At 48.4% G+C, this 25418-nt stretch overlaps 1 protein-coding gene across 1 annotated transcript; it reads left to right on the forward strand.

Annotated features, from left to right (window-relative positions):
* Positions 1–95: 95 nt before the first annotated feature.
* Positions 96–23209, forward strand: hibadha (3-hydroxyisobutyrate dehydrogenase a). Its single transcript, XM_030347385.1, has 8 exons — positions 96–216; positions 1744–1904; positions 2306–2415; positions 3026–3147; positions 13110–13243; positions 13621–13697; positions 21137–21293; positions 21616–23209. The coding sequence occupies exons 1-8, from the start codon at positions 147–149 to the stop codon at positions 21772–21774; spliced, it is 990 nt and encodes a 329-aa protein (XP_030203245.1). The 5' UTR covers positions 96–146; the 3' UTR covers positions 21775–23209.
* Positions 23210–25418: the final 2209 nt, after the last annotated feature.

Below are 25418 nucleotides of genomic sequence, written 5' to 3' on the forward strand. Positions count from 1 at the left end.
ATAACCCGCCTTCCATCGTTTCTATTGGCTGTCGATGTTTACTGCAGAGCTGTGATTGGCGCACATCGCCGTAATTCACGGTCTATTATGTTTTGCTTCCTGGCCTGACAGCTGTCACTGTACGACGAGGTCAAGGGGAAAGAAGCATGGCTGCCTTGATTAGGGGGTCTCGCAATTTATTGCCGAGGTGGAATAAACATGTCGCCCCTACGTTCGGTAAAGTAATTCATTTATTAGTCCACATCTCTGCAGAAATGTACGTCTGTCATTGCCGAGGTTACACAGAGAAAATAAGCAAATGCTGGTTTGTAGCTTGTGTAGCTGCATTTAGCCTCATATTGTTACTGTCTAAAGGGATGAGTTCTTGGCGATCCTTCCAAAGGTTGCTCAGGATAAGATCCTATAGTTTTATGAAAACCCCACATGGATACGACTCTGCCGTCGTACAAGGGGCAATGGTTACATCAATGACGGCTGCTTTCCCCACTTGTGAATCCCATCCTTGCTTCTTGTTCTTTGCCGTTTTCTGACATTGCTGTTGAAACAAAACAGGATTGTCGACATAATTGACCGCGTCTTCACCGACCTTCTATTGCCGTGCATGTCATATATTGTTTTTATATATCAATGCGAGGAGGTGTACCCCTTTTAGGAGTAGTCTGCACGCAGACGCAGTGGGTCTGGCTGAAATTCCTTGCCCTCATGGAGGGTGTCACACGCCCCCAACCGCCAAGACCCAATAAAGTCTCCCTTTCTCCCCTCATACCCTAAAGGCTTATTCTGAGCAGCCTTCTTGCTCCATAATGCCGTTAGATATCACACATTTGACAGAGCCAGTTTGTAACAGCTTGGTTTAACTAGTTCTAATGGTGATTGAAAAAAATCATAAGAGACAGCTCTATGCTTGTTTAACAATGACTTCAAAGTCCTCAATGTATTACCTCAGAATTGTATTGTTTAGTGCATAATAAGCAGCAGGAGTAATTTAAATAAAGGTTACATGGCAATTGACTGTTTTCCATGATAGCTATTTTCCTATGCAAATACATAATCCCACTCAGATCTGAGCTGGTGAGTAGAAGGCTTCCTTTAAGTAGTCTACCACTGCCATCAACAAGCAATATTTCAAATTTAGCATTAGTTTTTTTAACAATTTGAGTATTTTGACTGACCAAAATCGATCTTATTATAATCTAACCGAGCTAAAAACAGATAGTGATAAGCAACATAGGATACATTGTGGTAGCAATTGCAGAGAATGGAACACAATCAATTTTAGGCAATGTACATTTGGGCAGTATGTTGTTATAATGCTCAAAGCTTTTTATCTCACAATCAATTTAGACCACAAAACTTTAAATAATTATTTCATATTCATCCAATTCATTTTCTCAGTAAACCTCAAAAATTACAAAATGATTGACTGCGATTATTTATTATTAACAATACATTCCTTCTGACACCATACTGAAGATACCAGACAGATATTCACAAGTGTGAATGGCCTGTGCCCATGACATGACTGACTTAGTCCATTTTGGACTCTTAATGGACTGCCACTTGGCCCAGTCAGAGCACCGTTGAATATATTGTTTATTTCATATAAAAAATTGCAAGCTGTTTAAGTGCAATCAAGTCATGAATTGATGTGGTTTTCGTCATAAACAAACGCTGAAAATGCTCTTGGAGGGGAATATGTTCAGAATGTTGCTAATTGTCCAGCTCCTTCTTCCCCTCATTTAGGGCCGAGCCGGTCGATGGCCTCCAAGACGCCGGTGGGCTTCATTGGCCTGGGTAACATGGGCAGACCCATGGCCAAGAACCTCCTGAGAAACGGCTACCCTGTCATCGCCACCGACGTCTTCCCAGAGTCCCGCAAGGAGCTGCAAGACCTGGGAGCACAGGTAACCAACCCCAGCGAGCCGCTCGCAGCCTATTAGGAAGGACGTGCTCTTAGATAGGCCGGGTGATTGATGACATATTTCCTATGGACTATCGTGGCCTCAGGGAGTAGGCCAGCAGATACTTCACCACACATTCACACCTGAAGTGCTCACTCAATGAGGACTCACTCGCACTGTAGTAAATCCCTTTTAAGCATTAGGTAAGTCGACAGCTGCTAGCGGCCACACCACGTATTTGCCGCACATTCGATCGCTTGAGTGGCGTTTGAGAACGTGAAATGACCGGAATGTAAGTTTCCCACGAGCGGAAAATTCTGGTTGCTTACTGGTTGATGTTGTTGTATTTGTTCCATAATGAGCATCCCCGCCCCCACTCTTCCTCCCGGCATCGCTGTCTTCAGGTGTTTGACACCCCGGCGGATGTGGCGGAGAAGGCGGACCGCATCCTGACCATGTTGCCCTCCAGCCCCAATGTCATCGAGGTGTACACAGGAGCCAACGGCATCCTGAAGTACGTGAGCACACCCTCGGGGGGGGGGGGGGGGCCTTTTCAAACGTAACAAAGTGGCAAAAATGATCGCTTGTCTACCCGACGCCTCGGTTCTGACTAAGTGGACGGGGTACAAAAGGGTAGCTTTTCAAAAAGCAGTATTAGCGATCATTATCAGTTAATTACCATGCCACCAAATATGCCTACTGACAAAGCGATCTAGCTCGCTAGGCTCAGACCTGTGTCTCAGGTTGATTCTTTTGTGTGTTTTGGTTAACCATTCAGTGGATAGTGTTTGGTGAAATGAGTTGGAGTGTTGTGTTCTGACATAGCATTTAGTCGAGTTAAAATAAGGTTTATTTGAAGTGTATGCCAGAAGGCATAAACATGATAACTGATGCTTGTTCTGACACAGCCTCTGTGTTCTGTTTATCAGTCATGATCTCAACCTGACGTATTATGCCACAGGGCTGTAAGTCAAACTCAAAAAAAAATATCATACATTTTTTTTGTTTTAGTTTTTTTGAGGCTTTCCTCAGCAATCAACAAGTTTGGGTTATTTTTAATCTTAATTTGTCCCAGGTGTGAACATGTGTAAAGTCCGCTCTGCTGTGGCGCGTCTTCTCCCCAGGAAGGTGAAGAAGGGAACGCTGCTGATCGACTCGTCCACCATCGACCCCGCCGTGTCCAGGGAGATGGCCGTCGCTGCAGAGAAGATGGGCGCTGTGTTCATGGACGCTCCCGTGTCTGGAGGTACTTCCGGGTTTCGATTTCTACGTTACAAAATATCCCATTTCACATATGTGCTTATGTCCTTGTATACTATCTACATTTGTTAGGAGCAGTGTTAATGAACCTTGGTGTCAGGACAGGCCCTGTAATGCGATGCTCAAGTATCTTTAGTTTTTTTTATAAGTCGTCAAGTCGTCATGCAGGAAGGATATACCCATGACATAAGAAGGGGAGGGGGTGTAGTGTCTCTAGCAGGAACCTGCCAGTGGTCTGCTTCAAAACGCTTAAAGAGCAGGCCAGTGACCTTGCCAATGAACACATGCAGTGTCTCAACGGTCCTCCATCCCCCTTGTGTATCTAAACTTTGGGCTGATATGGCTTTAGTGCTCGGACACGGGTCGTAATTACAGAGCGGTCTGGCCAGTGGGGGCCCTCTCCACGTTTTATTGGCTGCTTTTGACCGGCACTCTTAAAGGCACGGTTAAGGTTTTAAGTTCTCATTATGTCTGCCCTGTCTGCCTGTGACGGCTCCTTGACAGAGCACAGGATCACCAGTCACCCTTAATGGGCTAAGCCGCGGTGCAGAATCCCATGTCAGAGCTCCTCATGTTGATGGAACCGTAATGGCGGGTATCCCGTGTCACTGCCTTTCATGTCAGATAAAGAGTCATAAAGAGGAGAGAAACTGCCCTCACATGGAGTGCAGGGGAGGAAGAGGGGTGAGGGGAGGTGGTGGTGGTGGTGGTGGTTGGATGGGGGCTGGGGGGGGTTAGAGATAAGACAAGAGAGGGAGAGACGTGTTGCAGTAAAAACCTGTCTCTGTGTCGTGCACTCTCCTCTGTGGGTTACTGTCGTGCTTGCACACAGACACACAGACACAGACACACGCAAACAGACGCACACATACGCAAACACACAGACATACACACGCAAACGCACATAGACACACACACACCGATCTCTCAGAGACACACACACACACACACACACACACACACACACACACACACACACACACACACACACACACACACACACACACACACACACACGCGCAAATTCTCAACTTTTACATTTTAAAACAGGCTACAGCCATAAACTGCTTCCTATTGTTTTAACACCGATCTCCATACAGTCCTGTTGGTTGTCTGTTGCGCAATCAGTAAGAACACACAGAAAACACCATGACTTCCTCCCGCACACAGACACACACAGACTTGGCCTACACCGTTGTGTTTACCGGCTGGCGTCTGCGAAACAGACAGGCTGCAGTCAGTAAGATCAGAGTCCTAAGCCTGTTTCCCTAGCTTTAGCACGCACACACACACACACACACATATACAGACACACACAAACAGTGTTTACATACTGTCGACAGTGTGCATTTAGGGAGTGCAGTCCTGTGTGAAGGTTCCTCTCCCCTGCTTTTTAGCTAAGCTTCTTTTACTAGCTGAAGATGACCAATGATTTACCTGCTACCTTTGGCCTCGGGGGCCGAGCCCCGCCCACACACACACACACACACACACACACACACACACACACACACACACACACACACACACACACACACACACACACACACACACACACACACACACACAGAGCTTGTCTCTCTCTCTCTTTGACACACACACACAGGCAAACCCAGCCAGCCGTGTGTTGGATGTAGCCCCTGCTCTGATAAGAGAGAGCTGAACTTGTGGAAAGAGGTCAACACACGAGGTCAAAGAGTAGACACTAAACACTTGACTCTCATGCTCCTCCTCACCCCCCCCACCCCCCACCCCTCACCTCTCCTCGTTTTGATTTAGGACATCAGGCTACATTGTTCCTTGTTCCAGCCAGGAGATGGCACCCTACCCAAATAGGGCCCTGGCATAGTCACAAGAATATGGATGATGCAGGATGTTTTATTCATTTTCTGATGATGCATGCGTAGCAAAAGGCAGTAGGTCACATCTAGTTCTCCTGAATGACCAACACGTTGTCCTGTTATAGCGTTCCGCCCCGCATCATCCCACTGATTTACTTGTACATCGTGTCAATTATATTATCCGAAAGGCCGCCTGAATAAATCGCCGCATGGCATCCAGGGTGAAGAAAGGAAAGGGCTGGCAAAGCCAGATCGGGCGCGGGCAAATTGCTGTGACTTCCCGTACGCTACAAAACAGCTATTATTTTTAGAGGTTTTGTCTTTGTGCTGGTTTTATTTTCATTTTGTACATAGAATTAGAATTCTCTCTTGTCTGCATATTTCTTTTTTTTATATTTTGTATTATCTGCAGCCAGGAGTGAGTGTGCACGTGTGTGCATGCCCTCTTGTTTACACCCCATGTGCGTCACTCGAGGTTTGGCCATCTCCTCTGTCGACTGAACTGTGTGGTAATAATCCTGTTTAAACACGACAACCAAAAAAAAACAAGAGTCCGCGGGACCCGGTTGATCTCGCTGGGTTTCAGAAGACCCCCCACCCCCGCCGGACGGTTCACACAACTGTCTCTAGTCTCGATATACACACGCACACGCACACGCACACACACACACACACACACACACACACACACACACACACACACACACACACACACAGGGTGGTGTAAGACTGCGACTACATGCAGACGCTGACAGTGGCCCTCACATGTGTGCACCGCTGTCTGGTGTCGTTAAAAAGGTCTGCATGCAAAGTCGACCCACAACAAACCAGCGACTGACGTCACAGGCCCAGGGTGTTGGCACAGCCCGGGGTAAAAATAGGAGCCCGGGCTAACGAGCAAGCGGCGTCGTTAGCAGTAATTACCCAGAATGCCTGCGTCTGTGTCTGCGCGCCCGCGGTGGGTCGCAACATAGCCAGCGGCTAGCGTCTATGTTCGGAAAAATAGAGACGTGCACGATGAAATAAGTTTAATTGTGCACTTTTGCAAATCCTGAGAAAGTCTTTACAGAGAATGAGTGACGCGGGCCGCTTTGAACACACGACGGGACCATGGTCCCCGCTTGGGTAATGTTTGTTTGTGAGGTCCAATAAAGGATCCGCTAACTACTCTTTAGGCCACTTCCCAAAATGACTCCAATCATGTCCCGTCCACATTACCTTAAGCCAGGGAGTCGCAGTGGGCCATTTGCAGGGAGGTTAAGCAGCCTTCTGCTGCCTTGGGTAGCCTGTAAACACATAAGTCAGCCAGGATGCCAATGGCCCCGTCCATCCTATTTCCTCCCCTTGGCTCTCGCGTCACCGGGCGGTGGAAAGGACGGGACAACACCCAGACTGATCTAATCCAGTCTAAGATGGGGATTAATCAGAATATGGTCTGGTAACGTTACGGAAAGATAGGCATGGAGGGTTAGCGCTACGGCGGCGAAGGTCTAGCTAGTGAAGTTTAGGGCGGTGAGGGGGTTGGTGGAGGGGGGCTGAAAGGGGGAGAGCGGGGGGGGGGGGGGTGCACGCTCTTAGAAGGCTGTCTCGGTTGATGGCTAACTAGTATGGGAGGGTGACAGACAGAGTGGTCCATTGCCAGATTAGCATAACAAGTCCTCCACTAAGGGGTCTTGCTGACAGGCTATGGGAGGAGGGGGGAGACCAGGGAGAGTGATAGGGGGGAGTCACAGGGGGGAGGGCAAAGGGGAGGGGTACAGGCCCCAGATGGAGGCAGACTCGCAGCAGCTGGGTGACTGGCCCTTACAGCTCTGTCCCTGTGTCATCTGGTGTGTGCGCGGGCCCTGTGCGTATGCGTGTGCACGCTTGCAGACCGAAAGTCAGCTGGTAGACGAGTCTCAGTAAAAATCCCTGTCCGTCAAACGTTGTCCAAAACCCCATACAACTTGTCACTCATCTAAATTGGGATTAGCATTCTGTCTATGTGAATGACACGTCACAGCACCTTGTGTGTGTGTTGTGTGTGTTGTGTGTGTGTGTGTGTGTGTGTTGTGTGTGTGTGTGTGTGTCTCTAATTGGGTATCATTATTACCCTTCTCTGTACGGGATGGGTCTCTCTGGGCCAGTGGAGGGATTGATTGTGGATCTCGGCAGCTCTCTCGCCCCTGCTCTGCTCGGTGGCATTGACCAGTGTCCACCCGCCCCACGGAATAGACCAGCTATCAATGATGAGTATAATGATGGCGGTGATGAGGGTAGGACACAGTGGTCAATGTGCACAGTACATAGCACGCTTAAACGCTCCCGGATGCACAAAGGCACTTTTTTGATAATGGCAAATTGTGTTCTTTTCCCCTGGATCGAACGGACCCTGAAATCAATGTGTGTTCCTCTCTTCCGAGCTAAACGCTTGCTGTGGTCTGCCTGCACGGGTTCCCATGGTGCGACTGCGTGCGAGGAGCCGTTCTCATGGCTCGGTGCTTGTTAAGTTGGGCCGATAAAGAGTCTGTTTTTAACATAACAGGGCAGCATTAGCGATGTTGGCAGATAAACTGTCGAAAGGGCTGTTTTTCTGTTTGTTTTTGAACATTTGAGCGAGACGTTTTGGTCGCTCAAACACACACCCCGTTTACAATTCCACTCGATATCTCCCGTGCCCTTTTTTTTTTTTTACAAGGCTCGTTGGGTTTTTAATTAGTTGGAGGGGAAAGAAAAGATATGCGCTCGGGTGTAATTATATCGGTGGACCGCATGAGGCTGCGCCGTGTGCCTGCAAACGTTCTGCCCCCACTGCTTCTGCCTGGCGAGCGGTCAACTGCCCAATCCTTCAAGTCAATTATTCTATTGAGTGCTAAGACTCAATCCCCCTGATTAATAGCTGCCAGCCGATGGGCCGGCGATATGTTCCCCCCCTGGACACGTGCGTACAGTTGGGTTAGCCTGGCAGCAAACCAGAGCTTATTGGCTAGTCCAGTTCCACCACAGCCCGCACAAACAGCGTTTTGGAATCTCGAGATCTGAAATCATTTGTACCCAGCCAGCAAAGTCAGATTGGAACAACATCTGGCAGGGAGTGGAGGTTCCTGGTTTGGACGGAGTTATTTCGGTTGGTCACAAGCGATGATCTACGAACAAGCATATGGGGGGGGGGGGGGGGGGGGGGGGGGGGCTGCAAGCCTCTTAAAGGTAAACACACAATTCACCTCCACGACACAGATTTGATCCTCTGTCCCTCATGCCGCATGCCTAGTGTGTGTTCAGTGTTTTTATTTGCAAATCCAGTTTCACTGAAGCCCTCGGCCCATAAAAGAAACACAAAGGCCCAGCGCCCCGCACAGGCAGCTCATAACTCTTGGATATGAGACCGGAAGGACGAGACGACCGCCTCTGCGGCGACAGACCCGCTCCAGGAACACCCACACCTGCCCTCTGAACGCGTCGCGTACACGCCGCCACTGAGACTCCACTTAGCACCCCCCCCCCTACCCCCGTCCCGCGACACATCAACCCATGTTGTCACGGTGCATGTAAACATCGTATGTACAAACTGCAACGTACACCGCTACGCCTAAACAGACAACGGGCGAGTTTACACAGATGCTCTCGTTCATCTCGCACACACATACACACGTACCACTTCAGAAAGGAACGCTCGTGTCTGTAAAAGGTTACAGGGCTGTAATGAATTGCCTTACTTTGGGTTTTTCTTTGGGTGTTTTTGTTTTTTTTGTGTGTCTGCGCATGTAATGAAAACGAGTTGCTAATTAATTCAGCGCGCCGCTACAAACACAACAAACCCAAATAATTTCTCTGATCTTGCTTGGCCTTCGCACACTCCATTTCACCCTCCTGTGTTCATGGTTAATAGGCGGCGTTAAAGCACAATGTTGAACGGGCCCCCCGCCCTGCACAGTGTTTGATAGCTGGATTAACTGGGATCTCGTAATGGGGGGGAGATGAGATGAAGGAGCTGGCTTATGTGTGTCTGGTGTGCATGTACCGTATGCACACTACCGGAAGCAGGCCACACACAGACACACCAGGGGCGGCGCACACAGGCGAACACACAAAACGTGCACCCGCATCAAAGGAGTCCCTGCATTGGGCTACTTGTACTGACTTGGGTCCTTTATCTCGTGACTATAATGCTATTGAGCCCCACGGCTAAAAATACAGGACAAAGAAGGAGCAGCAGGGAAGTTCTCCCCCCCCCCCCCCCCCCCCCCGAAACTTATTTTGTGAAGTTACTCTTCCCATTTCACCTGTTTGTTACGGCCCATTATCGAGTGTACTCTGCCTCAGCGGCAGAATTTGTTCCCTGTTCTCTCGAAAATGGGATATGACTCACCTCTATATAATGTCATGTCAGGCCGTTTGTGATCCTAATGCTTTTAATTATTAACCCTCGGCCCACGGCCTGCGTATCCCATTACAGCCAGCGAAACGCAACGCGTCGCGCTGCAGACGGACAGACTGTGGGACCACGGACTCAGAGGTTGTCGTTCATATTCATTACAAGGGCGGTGATTAGAGAAATAAAAAAACATCAAACATCAAAAAACATCCGTGTCTCACGGTATCATCCTCACCCCCCCCCCCTCTTCCCCTCACCCCCCCCCCCACCCCCCCACAAGGCAGTGGCCCTACGCAGCACTCGTCCTCCCCTAGGGGGCGTCATGTGGTCGCGAGGCGCTAACGATCCCGGCGTGTCACTCCCGGCGGGGATGGATGGGACAGCGCCGCGCTGCTCCCGGAGCTCAGGCGGCCTCATTAGAATTCTGCTTTAATCCGTCTCTGACAGGACCGGCCCGAGAAACGCCCTGACATCCACAAACACCCGCGCACAGGCGCAGCGGCGCACACGCACCGCGCGCGCACGCACAAGACACATTTACACTCAAGTGCATGCATAATACTGCTCCGTGACAGACCCCCCCCCCCCCCCCCCCCCCCTCCTTCACCCACTCCTACACACACACACACATACACGCACGCATACAGAAGAAAAGATACAAAGGCACACGTACACCCACGTGCATCCCCCCCCTGTGTTATGCTAATGGTGCAGTACTCTTCCAGGAGGACGGCTCTTCCATCATCCCTGTGTCGCTGTTTATAGAAATCCACTACAGATCATAAGAGCTTATTATGGGTGATTAGTTAATTTGAGGGAGGGAGAGAGAGAGTGAAATGGTGGGAGGTAGGAAGAGTAGATGGTGGGGCGGTCGGGGAAGCACGATTTTGACCGTCTCTCTCTCTCCTCCACCCCCCTTCTCTCACTTTCTCAATATGCTTCCTTCTCTTCTGCCCGCCTCACCGTTTCACAGTTTCCTCTCCTTCTCCCTATTCCCTCCCTCTCTCCCCCTGTCTCCCCTTGTCTCCCTCTTCCCCTCTGCACGATACATCGATCAGCCTGGGGACTGTGTTATCAATAATCGCCTCTTTAGTCGTCCCCGCGAACACCGCTCCTCCACTAATGAGCCAGCGGTTGTCAAACTGCACTCTGTGTGGGTGTGGGTGGGTGTGTGAGTGTGTTTTGCATTTGTGTTTGTACAATGGTTTTATTTTCCTCCTCTGATCCACTGTCCTTAAAGTTAATCTTTCTGAAGTACCCTTTAATACCCTCTCTGAAAAGTTCAGCTTTCTAAACATCCCTTTAATACCCCGTGCCTTGTTATTTTTTTATATTCACAGAAATGCCCATTGTGTAAAATCCCTCAAACTTTATCCGTGTATAAACCCCTTTAGTTATGGCCAAAGATTTAATCTTCATTGAAATACTTGAAGGGAAACCCGTTCAAATATGAATGAATGTAAATTAACATAACCCCTTCACTTAAATCCAGAGATTAAATCTTCATTCAAACAGTGGAGGGTAAACCGGTTAAGATTTAAATGAATAAAAAAAACTTCAGTCATGTCCAAAGATTCAATCTTCATTCAAACGGTGGAAGGTAAACCTGTACAGATATGGCATCCGTTTGTGTTGTGATGTGTTGTGATGTGTTGTGTTGGACCATATGTGTTTATGATTGGTGTGTGTGGCGGCCTTATGTTGAGCGTGCGTTCACCGGGGTCCACTGCCAGCTGCCGCAGTGTGCGCTTTGGGCCTCATTATGTGCCCCTAATGACCTGCTGACAGTCACACACACACACACACACACGCACACGCACACACGCACACACGCACGCACACGTGCAAACGTGCACGCACACAGAGTAGTGGTTTTATCCCACACTAGACAGCGGCCTGGCCAATTATAGAAGAAGACGGGATAAGTTTGGGTATATTTTGTTTATGGGTCATCAAAATATGCACTGTAAACAAAAATACTTTCTTTTGAAGCCGACGAGAATTAGCTTGAGGGCATTCCTCCGTGGATGTCAGATTTTATGGTTTCAGCCGTTCACACCTCGAAGTCCTCTTTAATTATTAACACAAACATTATTAGCCTTTCAGTATTAAGAGGCCTTTCATTAGTGCCACACAGCACCCTGAAGAGCCATTTTCACAGGACCACACACACAAACACACACACACACACACACACACACACACACACACACACACACACACACACACACACACACACACACACACACACACACACACACACACGCATTCCCCTTTCGATTAGTTAAATGGAAGATCTGTTTAATTGTGCAGTTTTGCATAGTCACCATGATTAAGTAAATTAAACAAGATTACCCTTTTGAGAAGGATTTACAGTTTTACATAATCTATTACTAAAGCATTGCCCTGTAGTCCTGCATTTCTACAGTTGTTCCTTGTCCGTATTATTTTGGTACGTGTACACGTGTTCTGTATGTCTGTTTAGCCACGCTGATATTTTGATTTAACCCCTGGCATCATCACCCAAATGAGCCACCATTCACCGTTCGAGCACTGCATCTGCTGGCTTAATTCTCATCATTATGCCTTAGTTAAGCCTAGTTATTCTACCGTGCGTGTTACCCAACAATGTTAATGTTGGGAGGGGGCCACTGGTGCGTGACGAGGGGGGCTGCACCGTGGCAGATGAGATCAGGACGGACCGGTCCCGCCCCCTTCTCTCCCTCTCCCTCCACCCTGAGCGATGGTTTGCTCCTGCGCTAATCGGTCACCGTCGACACAGAGGTTGGGGGGGTCCATGCTAAAACATGGCACGCTCCTTAAGCCATCAGGCCATGGGGAGGGACGCCTAATTGAACATGATAAAGTGTAAAGTTAATTACCCCTCATGCCTGTCACCGATGCCCCAATGGGGTGTTAGCCCTGGGCACAGCTGCTCTGCACTGTGTGTGTGTGTGTGTGTGTGTGTGTGTGTGTGTGTGTGTGTGTGTGTGTGTGTGTGTGTGTGTGTGTGTGTGTGTGTGTGTGTGTGTGTGTGTGTGTGTGTGTGTGTGTGTGTGTGTGAGAGAGAAAAGGCAAGACCTCCCTTGAGGGTTGTGGAGTGGATGATGGCAACAATCGGCTTTTAAAGATACTCCTGTCCCTCTGGTGCGGCTCTCTTTAACACGTCTGCCCCACTTTGAGACAACCCCTCGCAGACAGCTGACCCACCCCAAACGCTTGACAGTCCAAGTCAATCACATGATGTATTTGTTATTAAGTGCGGCAATATCACGTTGTTTAACATTTTCCCAAATTACCGTTCAGTTTTTTTTTCCTTCCCCCACTTACTCTAAACGGAAAGGCTATGCATTCCACATGCAAATTGAACATTTAATTATGTTTTCAATCTTGCTCTTTCGGAATGGCTGTGTTAGATTGGTAGTATTGTTCACGGTGCCGCCTATAAGCCCCGGGTAGGCATTAGGCAGCATTGCATGAGTGTCTAGTTTTGTCGTAGATTAATCTACTGTGTTTTCTCTATACTGATCTTTGGCACGGTGTGTATTGTCTATTTCCTGTCTATGTGCGTGTGTGTGTGTCTGTGTGTGTCTGTGTATCGTTCTTGTATGCTTGTGTGTGTGTCATTTGTTTATGATTGTGTGTGTGTGTGTGTGTGTGTGTGTGTGTGTGTGTGTGTGTGTGTGTGTGTGTGTGTGTGTGTGTGTGTGTGTGTGTGTGTGTGTGTGTGTGTGTGTGTGTGTGTGTGTGTAGGTGTGGGGGCGGCCAGCCTGGCCAAGCTGACCTTTATGGTTGGCGGGCCGAAGGAGGAGTACCAGGCGGCCCAGGAGCTCCTCACCTGCATGGGAGCCAACGTCGTCTACTGTGGTGCGGTCGGCACTGGACAGGTGAACACACACACACACACACACACAGATACACATACACATACAAATACACACACATACACGTACACGTACACACGAACATGCACATGCACGTTCTTGCATACATACAAATGTATGTGAAACATAAATATGCGCAGAAGGCAACGTGCTGCTTTTTAATTAACTGTCACTCACAACCCGGTTAGTGCTCTCTTTAACACACACACACACACACACACACACACTGTCACACACACACACACTGATACACACACACACACACACTGATACACACACACACACTGACTCACACACACACGCTGACTCACACACACTGACTCACACACAGAGTAGTAATGTATCAATCTCTCTCTCTTTTATGACTCCCCCGTCCACAGGCAGCCAAGATCTGCAATAACATGCTTCTGGCCATCGGAATGATCGGCACGGCGGAGACCATGAACCTGGGCATCAGGTACGCCAGGCGCTCTCTGACCTCCAGGGAGGAGCATAGTGCTGTCACTCAGCCAGGCCGGTCGGACACACGGTCTGAATGGTGGATTCTGTCAGATGTTTGCTTCGTCATCCTTAACTTGATCGCTCGGTTTAGATGTAGAGGTCATTTGACTTTTTTTTTTGAGTAAAAAGTAGGTACATAACCTCTTCCATTATGCCCTATTTGTTTTTGAAGCCAAAACAAACCTGTCCATACAAATCTCAAGTGTCATTGTGTAGCAGAGGACCATACGGGACGTCTTGATGTTGAAGGCTAGTCAGACACTAACCTGAGGGCATTACAAGAGGTTCCAGTGAGTAACAGCTCTTAAACAAAGACAGATAGGTTGGTGTCCAGTGCTGAGTCCACTCCCAAATCACTGCCTAGATCTGTAGCAAGCTCTTTCAGAGAAATGGTTTAGTAGCTGCTAGACTCCCTTATCTCTGGTCGGGTTCAATAGCAATATATTTGATTCCTGAGGCATGTGCATGCGTAGTGTGTTTTAGGGCTGGGTAAAAATATCGATTCATCAATGCACTGCAATTTATTTGTTCTTGATTTTTTTTAAATCAATTATTTCCATTAAAAAAAAAAAGAAAAAAAGAAACATACTCAGTCATTGTAATCTAGAAGCGAGTATGCGTAAATGTACATGCCCTTTTACATTTGTCCATGTTATGTTTATTACTTTTATGCTGCAAGTTTAGCTCAGGAACAATACTATACAATGGTGTATTCCCTTTTTGCTACTTAAAGCACAATGAAATGGTTAATTCATTTTGAAATGGTTAATTCTAAATAACATTTAGGTATTTTTGTCATTTGCACGTATTATTGAATCGATATCGAAGCAATTGGATCAATATCGAATCTAATCGATATTGAATCGAATTAATTGAATTGTGAGGTACCTGGCAATACCCAGCCCTAGTGTGTTTTAAGGTCGGCCCTGGCCCGACTTGGGTCCATCTCTTCAAGACAGAGATGGATATGGTAGGCATGGCCAGGCCCTCCAATAACATCTGTTGACAATTGGCCCGACACACTATCTGAAAACTACTCTTCCCATCATGCAACACACATTTTCTTATTTCACCAACCCAGAGTTTAAATGGTGGGAAATGGGGTTTCACCATATTTAAATGAATAAAAATATGATTGGATAACATTTGTATTGGATTGGTCCATTTCACAAACCAATCGCAGTCTAAGGTATACATAGATTATGCATGCGCATACATTTATCAATGTATATAGACAGATATATATATATATCTGTCTATAAACATTGACTTCATTATTCCACCGGTATGTTGCCTTTCATTTCCATTTTGTTCTGAGATGAAGTACAACAAACAGCATCTTTCCAATTTGCAAGAGCCAGAGAATTTGGCATTTGTCTCCTAGCATTATTATGTCGCTATAGATTTCAAATTATTGTGAGTACACTTCATTACAGCAGTCGGGTTTGTCTGCGGTTCGACTGATGACAGCGCGTGTGTGTGTGTGTGTGTGCGTGCGTGTGTCTACCGCACACCACAGTGTAGCTGTATTAGTGCGGCTGATGTATCTGTGCTGAGATGGAGGAGAAAAATTGGCACCAGCAGTCGCATATAAATCCCCCCAGTAGGCCTCTGAAATATAGAGGCATTAAGGAGTCTACACAGATTTACACACCGACACACTGGGCCTGACACGCACGCGCATACACGCACACACACAAACACACGGCCGTATCACATTCACAACCCCTGTAGACAGCACTTTTTTCCCCAAGCTGCCACCATTTATAGTCAGCCCAGATATCTAGATATCCTGGTAACGTACGGCTTCAGAAAGAAACAGATTAAGAGTAATAACCGACCCAGACACTGAGGTCCACTATGGTTATTAATGACGTTCATTTCTTCGTTACAACCTTCTATGATTTTTAGTGTGTGTGTGTGTGTGTGTGTGTGTGTGTGTGTGTGTGTGTGTGTGTGTGTGTGTGTGTGTGTGTGTGTGTGTGTGTGTGTGTGTGTGTGTGTGTGTGTGTGTGTGTCTCTGTACATGTGATCGTGTGCATGTGTGTGTGTACTTGATGGTGCATGTGTGCGTGTGTATGTGATACTTGGTGTGTATGATTGTGTGTGTGTGTATCTTTCCATTCTCCTGACTGGCTCTCTCTAGGGCTTTATTAGAGGGGTTGACAAAGACTGTCATCGTTTAGAAATAAAAAAAGAAATAGCCCACTACTAAATCTCCCACGCTGCATTGCAGCCGAGCTTCTTATGCAGAGTGGAGCAAGCGCTCTCGCACATGTGTAGCTCAACCCACACCCGCACACTAATACAGTGTGTAGCCCAGGAGACACACACACACGCACACGCTCACACAAATGGGACCAAGAGCTTACAGCCAATTTACAGGAAAACGGCAATAACATTTTATCATGCTAGAGTTGGGCCCGATGTAGCTGCCCTTTCCTCAGCACCTGAATGCACGCGCACACACACACACGCGCGCACGTCTTTTTCATGGCACTAATTTGTTGATCTCAGATGGAAGCTTTGGCTGTCTCCAGCAGAGCGTGACGTTCTTTTAGTGCAGCGAATGGCCACGCATGACAATTATAACCCCACACACACACACACTCTCTCTCTCTCTCTCTCACACACACACACACACACACACACACACACACACACACACACACACACACACACACACACACACACACACACACACACACACACACACACACACACACACACACACACACACACACACGCGGCAATCAAATCCTGTCTTCTCGCCCTCGCTTTCAATCCCCTTTGGTTCGTTTCTCTGTTCTCTCTCTCTCTCTCTCTCTCTTTTGCATCGTTCATTTCTCTCCCTTCTCGCGTAAATGCATGCACAAACACACACAACCACACAAATGTATACACACACACACACACACACACACACACACACACACACACACACACACACACACACACACACACACACACACACACACACACACACACACACACACACACAGTCATTTTGACATGTAACCAGTCAGTGAAGGACAGAAAGGGAGGAGGGGGGGGGGAGGATTTGGGGAAAGAGAGGAGCAGCAGAGAGTCTAATGATACACATGAAGATGGAGAGAGATGCAGAAAGAGGGAAGGAGCGGGGAAGAGAAGAGGGGGAGAATGGAGGGGAGGAAAGGACCAGACACGGGGCCGACACGGCAAGGTATTCTTTGATAGAAAACGAGGGGTTTAGCTGCCTGCACACAGCGCGCAACATCCCTGCTCCACTGAGCCATGCAAGCACCACTCTATATAACGGAAGCGTGCGTACCAACACTCGATGCATACGTATCCATGCATGTGTACTGTAATCTCCAAATGCAGTATGTTGGAATTTAAAACAGGATACTGCCATATTTAGGCCCCTTGCTCTTTTTATTCGGAGCAGCCCAACCATCCCAGCCTAGGACGTTAAAGGCACAAAAGCCAACCAATTAACAGTTTTTCGTATAGTTCATTGTGCAATATAAGTGTATGATTTTAGATAACATGTAAAATGTCTTTGGTTCGAAATTGAGATTTTGGAACTCCAAATGTGTATAGAATCATTTAACTACACATCACGTACTCTTTGTATTTAGCAGAGTCTCCATGTGGAAACGTAGGAGACATAAGGGGCATTAGCTGTTTTCCACACACACAGACGGTACCACCACTTATTACACACACACACACACACACACACACACACACACACACTCGCTTCACACACTTTTTCCCCTTCCCCCACCCGCTGCCTGAACATGAGCATATGTTCAGATGGACATAAAAGTCATTGGAATAAATGTGCTTGTCGCCTCTTTAAACGTGACAGTAAACGCTTTTGTGTGTGTGTGTGTGTGTGTGTAAAGGCGCTTGTTACCGCTTTAATGTAATAATAAAATGGCGGTGCTTCCTCCACTGCGGCGGCCGTAGCCCCCCGAAAACGTTGAAAGCCAATCCCCGGCGAACAAGACAGTTGATATCAGCGCCGCAAATTAACTCCACCTGCTGCGGTCTCCTGGCGCATAAACATCAACCTACCCACCAGTCTCTCTCTCTCTCTCTCTCTCTCTCTCTCTCTCTCTCTCTCTCTCTCTCTCTCTCTCTCTCTCTCTCTCTCTCTCTCTCTCTCTCTCTCTCTCTCTCTCTCTCTCTCTCTCTCTCTCTCTCTCTCTCTTCCCCCCCCCCCCACCCGAGCCACTCGCCCCGCATGCCCGACTCTTCCATCCGTCTCACTTCCTGCTTTGTCCCGTTCTCCTCCCTCTCCGTCCATCACGTCTCCCCTCTCCGTGGAGCTGCAGTCCCGGCGACTCCGCCTGCTCACGCCGTCGTGCAGCAACACGTCTGTCTCCCTCAATGTGTGTGTGCGTGTTTATCCATGTCAATCTGGTTAAAGCATGACATGTCCTCTTCGCCACGCAAATTACCTCGGGTGAAAAGGAACACCGCAGCGTCAGCTAATAACCATGGCCGCCTCTGCGTGTGTGTGTGTGTGTCTGTGTCGGTGTCTGTGTCTCTCTCTCTTTATATTTGTGTATTTGTCTCCACATCTTTGTTTGTGTATGTATCTGTGTGTTTCTCTGTGTGTAGTTCTGTCTCTCTCTGCATCTATGTGTTTGTGTGTTTCTCTCTTGGCATCTGTGAGTGTGTGTGTGTGTGTGTGTGTGTGTGTGTGTGTGTGTGTGTGTGTGTGTGTGTGTGTGTTTGTGTGATGGCAGCGGGAGAGGAACTTCATTGATTTATCGTTAAACAGAGGACAACAGCTCCCCATGTCAGCGTCTCTGGTCGCTATAACAAACGATCTGTGCGCTCGGACGCGCTTTATTGTAGGACCGCCGCTAACCTTTTCAGCTGCTGACCCAGAACTCTGGGAGGGGCCACTGGCCTCTGTGTGCGCGCATTTGTGCCGCGTGCACGCATCGAATCAGGGGTAGAAGATGGGGAGGGGAGGGGAGGGCTGTGCGATGTCAAACATATGTCCCCCAGAGTCCTCAGAGAGAGAGAGAGAGAGAGAGGGAGAGAGGAGCGCAAGAATGACAAGGAATGCAAACAGGCTAAAGGAGCCATCAGGAGCATGACTTCCCTTAGCAATAAAAGACAGAACCGGCCTGTTTAAGGCACACAGACACATACACACACATGCACGCATACACACACAAATATATACCATAAGCATGTCACTTATTGGCACACTTGGAACACAATATGCTTAAAGACGGGACACATTGGGTTTCTCTCATTTATTATTATTGAATGGAAACACATCCGAAGTCTGCTCCTATTTCTAGTCAGTTAAATTATCTCTTTTGATGTAAAAGGCATTGGCTGGTTTGTTCCGACCCCGGGTTAAATGGTTAACCTTGTCTATGTCCAGATCCAAATGCTCCATGATTTGTATTCAGCTCACCAGCTCTCGTGCTGCTGTTTGCGTGTTCCCAAATCAGGCGTTAAAGCGGAGGGTCGAGGCAAAACAAAAAAATCCATTTTGCATTCAAGTATCCTACCTGCGTGCCACTCCGTCTCTTATCCCATGAATATGCGCAGTGGCGTATTAACACACAATTGGGATTTGTGAGTTTGTTCATTTGAGGGCAGTGTTCAGAGAAAAGGACCTGGCATGTGCTAACATGTGTTGGGCTAGCAGGGTAGCTGTGGGAGCTGATGAGCACTCGTTTGGAGCAGACTGGGGGTCGATTGGCTCGCCAACTGCCCGACTTCGGTACGCGGGTACACGGCGAGAGGAATGTAAATCAGATGTAAATCATTCTGTTATCATGTAAATGGCTGATTTACATCTGGACATGGACGATGTCAACAATTAACCTTGGCTTTTATCACGCCTAATCTTAAAGTCATGTGTTTTTATTTTTAAAACATTTCTTTGACTTTTCTCTCAGCCACCCGTATCTCATCTTTTCACCCTTTCACCATTTTTTGTGTGTGAATATTGTGAGCATATTTGTTAGGATGTTAACCAGCATATTAAGAAGGGCATAAGCATCATCTGAATTCATTGGGTAGTTTTGGGCACCAAATATCAGCAGGAAAGTATTAACATCTAGACCATGTTAACATCAACATCGGAGGGACAAAGAGGGGAGGAAGACGGAGAGAACGGCTAGGAGGGGAAGGGAGGGAGGGAGAGACAAAGAGGGAGAGACCGTATGCAATTCCCTCTCTTGATTAGTTAGTAGACGGCTAATAAACGCTGCGGCGGTAATGGCAGAATGACTGCCAGGTGGAGGGAGGGAGGGAGTGGTGGAGAGAGAGAGAGAGAGAGAGAGAGAGAGAGGGAGTCTCCTGGCTTTAAGGACCAATGATGGTTTAACAGTAGCATAGTGAGCAGCAGAAAGGCGTTATGGGGCCGAGGGTGTAATGGCGAGCCCAGCCAGCCAGGGACTTGATGTGGTCGTCTTTTATGCCGTTGCGCCCTTAAAAGTGTTCGTATACGCGGGGCCGCGGCGTGCGGGGCAGACAGACTAACCGAGGCAGACGACTAGATCGCTGCCCACCCTACCACTTGGTACTTGCCCTTCTCTTGACTCCTCTCACCCTCCCTCTCCCTGGCTGTCGGTCTCTCTCTGGCTTTATTAATTTTGGTTTATTTTCTCAGGCAGTACTTTTGTTTTTCTCTCTCCCTCTCTCCATCTCTCCCTCCATCTCATAAAACGTTAACTTATGTTGCCAAAACACACAAGTAAAATAAGATACAACATAAGGTACATAATAAATCTCTCTCTCTCTCTCTCTCTCTCTCTCTCTCTCTCTCTCTCTCTCTCTCTCTCTCTCTCTCTCTCTCTCTCTCTCTCTCTCTCTCTCTCTCTCTCTCTCTCTCTCTCTCTCTCTCTCTCTCTCTCTCTCTCTCTCTCTCTGCGTCTATCTATATATTTCCCCCCCCTATTATGTTTGTCACCATATGTGACAGCGAGCTTTATGGCTCCCCTGTGCTCCTTAACCACTTGTCCTCCTATCTCCTCCTCTCCTCCGCTCTCTGATGGAGGGATGATGAAGGATAGAAACAGTGGTAAACAATCAATACTGCATTAGCCAAGCATTACTGAGCCCTCGGCCATTAACACTGAGGAATGGCCACAGACGGGCACAGGGTTCACCGGGGTCACCAGCCACCCCCAACACACACACACTCCTATTTTCCTCCATCTCCTTCTGCTTATTCTTGGCAACGATGTGTTTTGAATTATGATTATGAATTCTGAATCCCTCTCTATCGATTAAACCGAACTTTCAGCTCGTCTTCTCGTGCAGCTTGTCTCTCTTCTGCTGCATTTAGCATTTTCTCACGATGGGCCCATGTAGACTCGCTGGTCACTTACATTGCCCCTTTCCCTTCCCCGCACGCTCTCTCTGTCCCAGGCTGGGCCTTGACCCCAAGCTGCTGGCCCAGATCCTCAACATGTCGTCAGGCCGCTGCTGGTCCAGTGACAGCTACAACCCGGTCCCGGGCGTCATGGAGGGGGTGCCTTCCGGAAACAACTACCAGGGGGGCTTCGGGACCACCCTGATGGCCAAGGTACGAGACGCCCTCCCTCTCTCCGTCGCTCTCCCTAGCCGTACTTGCTTCCTTTATTGTGATTGGTTAACGGCTCCTACACCTCCCGTTGTGTTTCCTGATGTCTTCCTTCTGTTGTCATGTCTTGACGTTTTTTTTTGTTTGGGCGGGGGGGCGGATTATTTTCCATCTGTGTGACTTCACCGTTCCTCTGTTTGAGCTTTTCAGTGTCTGTGTTTGCGTGCGTGTGGACATTATTGGTTATCATTAATCAAAACATTCTCTCGAATCTCACACAGACCAGTCCTTCTGCCTCCTAAACCCTCCGTTCCTCCCCTCCCAGGACCTCGGCCTGGCCCAGAGCACGGCCACCAACACCAAGACGCCCGTCCCCCTGGGCTCCCTGGCCCACCAGATCTACCGTGTCATGTGCGCCCGCGGCTACGCTAACAAGGACTTCTCCTCTGTCTTTCAGTTCCTGCGCGAGGAGGAGGGACAGTGAAGGGAATGGGAGGAGGGGGTTGTTACACACACGCACACACACACACACACAATGACACACACACACACTTACACTTAGACACACACACACACACCAGAACCTCTCAAGCGTGCACCCTAGCCTCCCCTATGCTCGGCAGAGGTTCGGGCCTTGCCCCGCGGCAGAGATCTATGGTCCAATTAGCATAGCGTATGTAGACACTTGTCCCCGGATGCTTAAGATGCACCGGGTTTCTTAATCCCGGATCTGCCGCTGCACAGGGAAATGCTAAAACTGACCTTAGTCCAATACCCCGAGAATACTCCCCCGCCAGCTCAGTGCAGTACCAGCGGAGTGTGTGCGTGTGCGTGTGTGCGTGTGTGCGTGTGCGTGTGCGTGGGTGTGGGAGGGTTTATGTGTGTGCCTGTGTCCATTCATGCATGAACATTGTGAGTGCATGTGCCTGTGAAGGGAAATCTGTGCCGCAAGGGCCGTGCTCGACGCTATGCAAATTGACAAGTCAATTAACGCACACTCGGGTATTAACGGAAGACTTTAAACACCGGCCTTCGCTTCAGGTGCGTGTTTCAGCGCGGTTCAAGGTTCCGTTTGGAGCCTGTGTGTATCAAACGAAATACATAAAAGTGTAAAACATATATAGTGTTTTAGTTTCCATCGAAAGCTTTAGAATTATTTCAAAGAGCAATGTTTCTGTCCCCCCCAGTGTTCGCTACGGTTACGTCACTACAGCACCCGACCTCCCCGTCGTTTTGTGACGTGTGTTCATTTATGTCTGTTGGTTTCTGAGTGTGTGCTAGCTGGTTTGGCTAACCGCTGCGTCCTTCTCTACGTGTTCACTGTCCACCTACTCACCGCCGGTCCCCACCGGTTTGTTACTTTTCAGGCAATTTCAGGCACTATCTTTATATAGAAAAAATACACACACTTACATTTTTGTATCTTTTCTAGCAGGTCAATACGACACTAGTATGAAGTTCGGGCCAATAAATCCTGGCGAAATACTGTGAATCAAGTCTTGGTTGGGTTAGCAGGCCACGGGCAAACACAAACAATATAAATACCTCTTTTCTGTAATCACTACCGTACTTCAGTGTACACTCTCAGTGGAATCCTGTTTACCAAAGGCTTTATAACAGTATCAATAGTATTATCTGTAGTCTGACCTTTCTTCTTCTCGTGATAATGTATATTTTTTCTTTCGGGTGAAAGCAAGGAATTTGCGTTCCCTTCTGGCACTTTTTTGATTCTTTCCTGTTTTGTTGATGCACCTTTTCCCGTTTGACATGCAAAGGAACAGACTGTTATCCAAGGTTGTAGCGTGGACACATTTCATTTGTTAGGACTGTCTATTTATTTTTGTTGTGAATTGTCACATTGGCACAATGTACTCCATTTACACATTTGCCAACAAAATAAAGTTGTTCCCTAAATGAAAGTGTTTGCGTCGTGTCATGTTCTGGCTTTGAACTGAATTGTATCTCATCAACAAAAATCCATCGTTGCGTTTCTCACTTCCAGATCCGGCCAAAGTACTAGAGAACAACGCAGATGAATATCGATTTCTCTTTCAATGTTTAATCATCAACGTTCGTCTGTCAGGGTGAGCTCCGTACCATGGCTACCGTCCTGGCTCCCCCCCGTCTCCCCCCCTCAGAGACCGCCGGGTGCCCCTCAGAGGGTGCAGGCTAGTCAGCCACCCTCGCCCTGCGGTGGGCCCTGGTTCTATTGTTCCTCCGCGCAGCCGCCTCGTAACCCGCCCAGCCTCGGTTGGGGCAACAAATAAAGGCACTAATCTCGAGAATGATGCCCTTATTTCCATCATCACAATGAAATGGGGGAGCTTAAAAACAAGCTTGGTTTTGTTTTATATACGTTTCGTTGGGCTGAACGGTGGGCGGTGTATGTTAGTGTTTTTATGGAGCTGCTGTTGTCTAAGTGGTGAAGTCCCGAGTCAACGCAGACTGTGGCTAACCCCTGATAGTGGCGGCGGTGGGCTAGTGGGCTTATGACTCAGCTCCTGGTTTTCCTCTTAATGTCTCTCTCGCTGCACTCACCAACCCCCGTCATCTAGTCTGCCCCTGACCCTTCGGACAACTGCATGATGTCCCTGCTAAAAAAAAAAAGCCTCGTGCACGGAAAATGAGATGTCATTACCGAACGGGACGGAGTGGTCCCTGCGATCCTTAAGTATCTTTCTCTTAATCCCTCGTTTTTCGCTGTCGTTTCCAACACGGGTCCACCTGCCAGGCAGAGTAAGACATGACATTGTTAAGCACGGTAACCTTTGACCTCTCTCGACGGGTTGCCACAGTCGGGCGTGTGGACCAGAGTGTTCGGTCCGCGGTGTCAGGTGCTGCAGCCCTCAGCCCCTTTATGCCCTGGCAGGGCTCACCGATTCATATTTGGTGTGTTTTAATCCGCCTGTGTTTTATAGTGCTGCCGAGCTGGCGGTTTCCTCATTAAAGGACACATGAAAGCGGGCTGTAAAGGAGCCGCAGTGAGGGCCCGGCCCGCGCTGACGTCTGAGGACCTGCCCCCCCCCCCCCCAGTCTGAGCCAGAAAGGCCTCACCCTCGCAGCCCGCTAACCATCGGCGGGCCCCGAGTCTCGGGGTGGCATCCAGAGCCCGGCCCTGGTGTGTCAGCAGGAATCCACCGGTTTCCATGTCTGAGGCCGACTCGCCTCCTCTTGTTGTCGTTGTTGGCGGCTGTTGTGCGTTTTGTTTGTTGGGGTAGGATCAAGTGACTTTGTGACCGTGTATTTAGGAACACGGACAAACAGGGCCTCTACATGAAGACAGTTGAACCCAAACCGCGCGGCGGCGGTGGGCATTGCTGTACCAACTGGTTTAACTGGAATTTGACAAGATTTGTTCCATTCTTGTTTTGGTTTTATTTCCCCTTGTGACTCCTTAGACCTCTTCCTCTAGCCAACCCTCTTCCCTGACCCACACACACGCACACGCACACACACACACGCACACACGCACGCACACGCACACCACTACCGCCTCATCCACCATTTGCCACCGCTTAGGTAATAATAAAGACAGCCTGACTCTTTAAGAGTGGCCGCTGTGATGAATACCTGGGCCAGCGGCGTTCGTTATGTCGACATTACCGTCACAGTGAATCCTCTCTCTCGCTGTCTCATCTAAGGGGTCACGGCCATGTGCGGGGGATGGGGGGGGGCAGTTCTCCTTAAGCGCCCGATGATTCATATCAAGCGGCCGTTAAGTGGCGCGGCTGCTAAACGCGGCAGCAATAGCAGCGTATAAACAGGTATAATAGCTCGTCTGAGGGGGTGGCTGTCTCTTTTCCTGCTCCCTAACCGCCCCCTAATGTGGTCCTTATAATACTACACACACTACACAAAAAAAACAACACATCCAATAATACTGTTTTTTTTTGTTATTTCTTCAATAATAATAAAAAACAACACATCCAATAATACTGTTTTTTTTTTATTATTTCTTCAAGTAGCAGGACGCCCACGTGGGCAGTGGCGGGCTTCCTGTTGTTGTGCGGCAGACTCCCAGCCACCATTCCCCCATCTTTAGTCATTGACTTCGCTTAGGTTCATTAGAGGGAATTATTCCGCTGCAGACAGCAGGTCAGCATGCAACATGTCACGACGACGACGACG

This window comes from Gadus morhua, chromosome 22 (assembly GCF_902167405.1).
Source record: "Gadus morhua chromosome 22, gadMor3.0, whole genome shotgun sequence".
Taxonomy (NCBI): Eukaryota; Metazoa; Chordata; class Actinopteri; order Gadiformes; family Gadidae; genus Gadus; species Gadus morhua.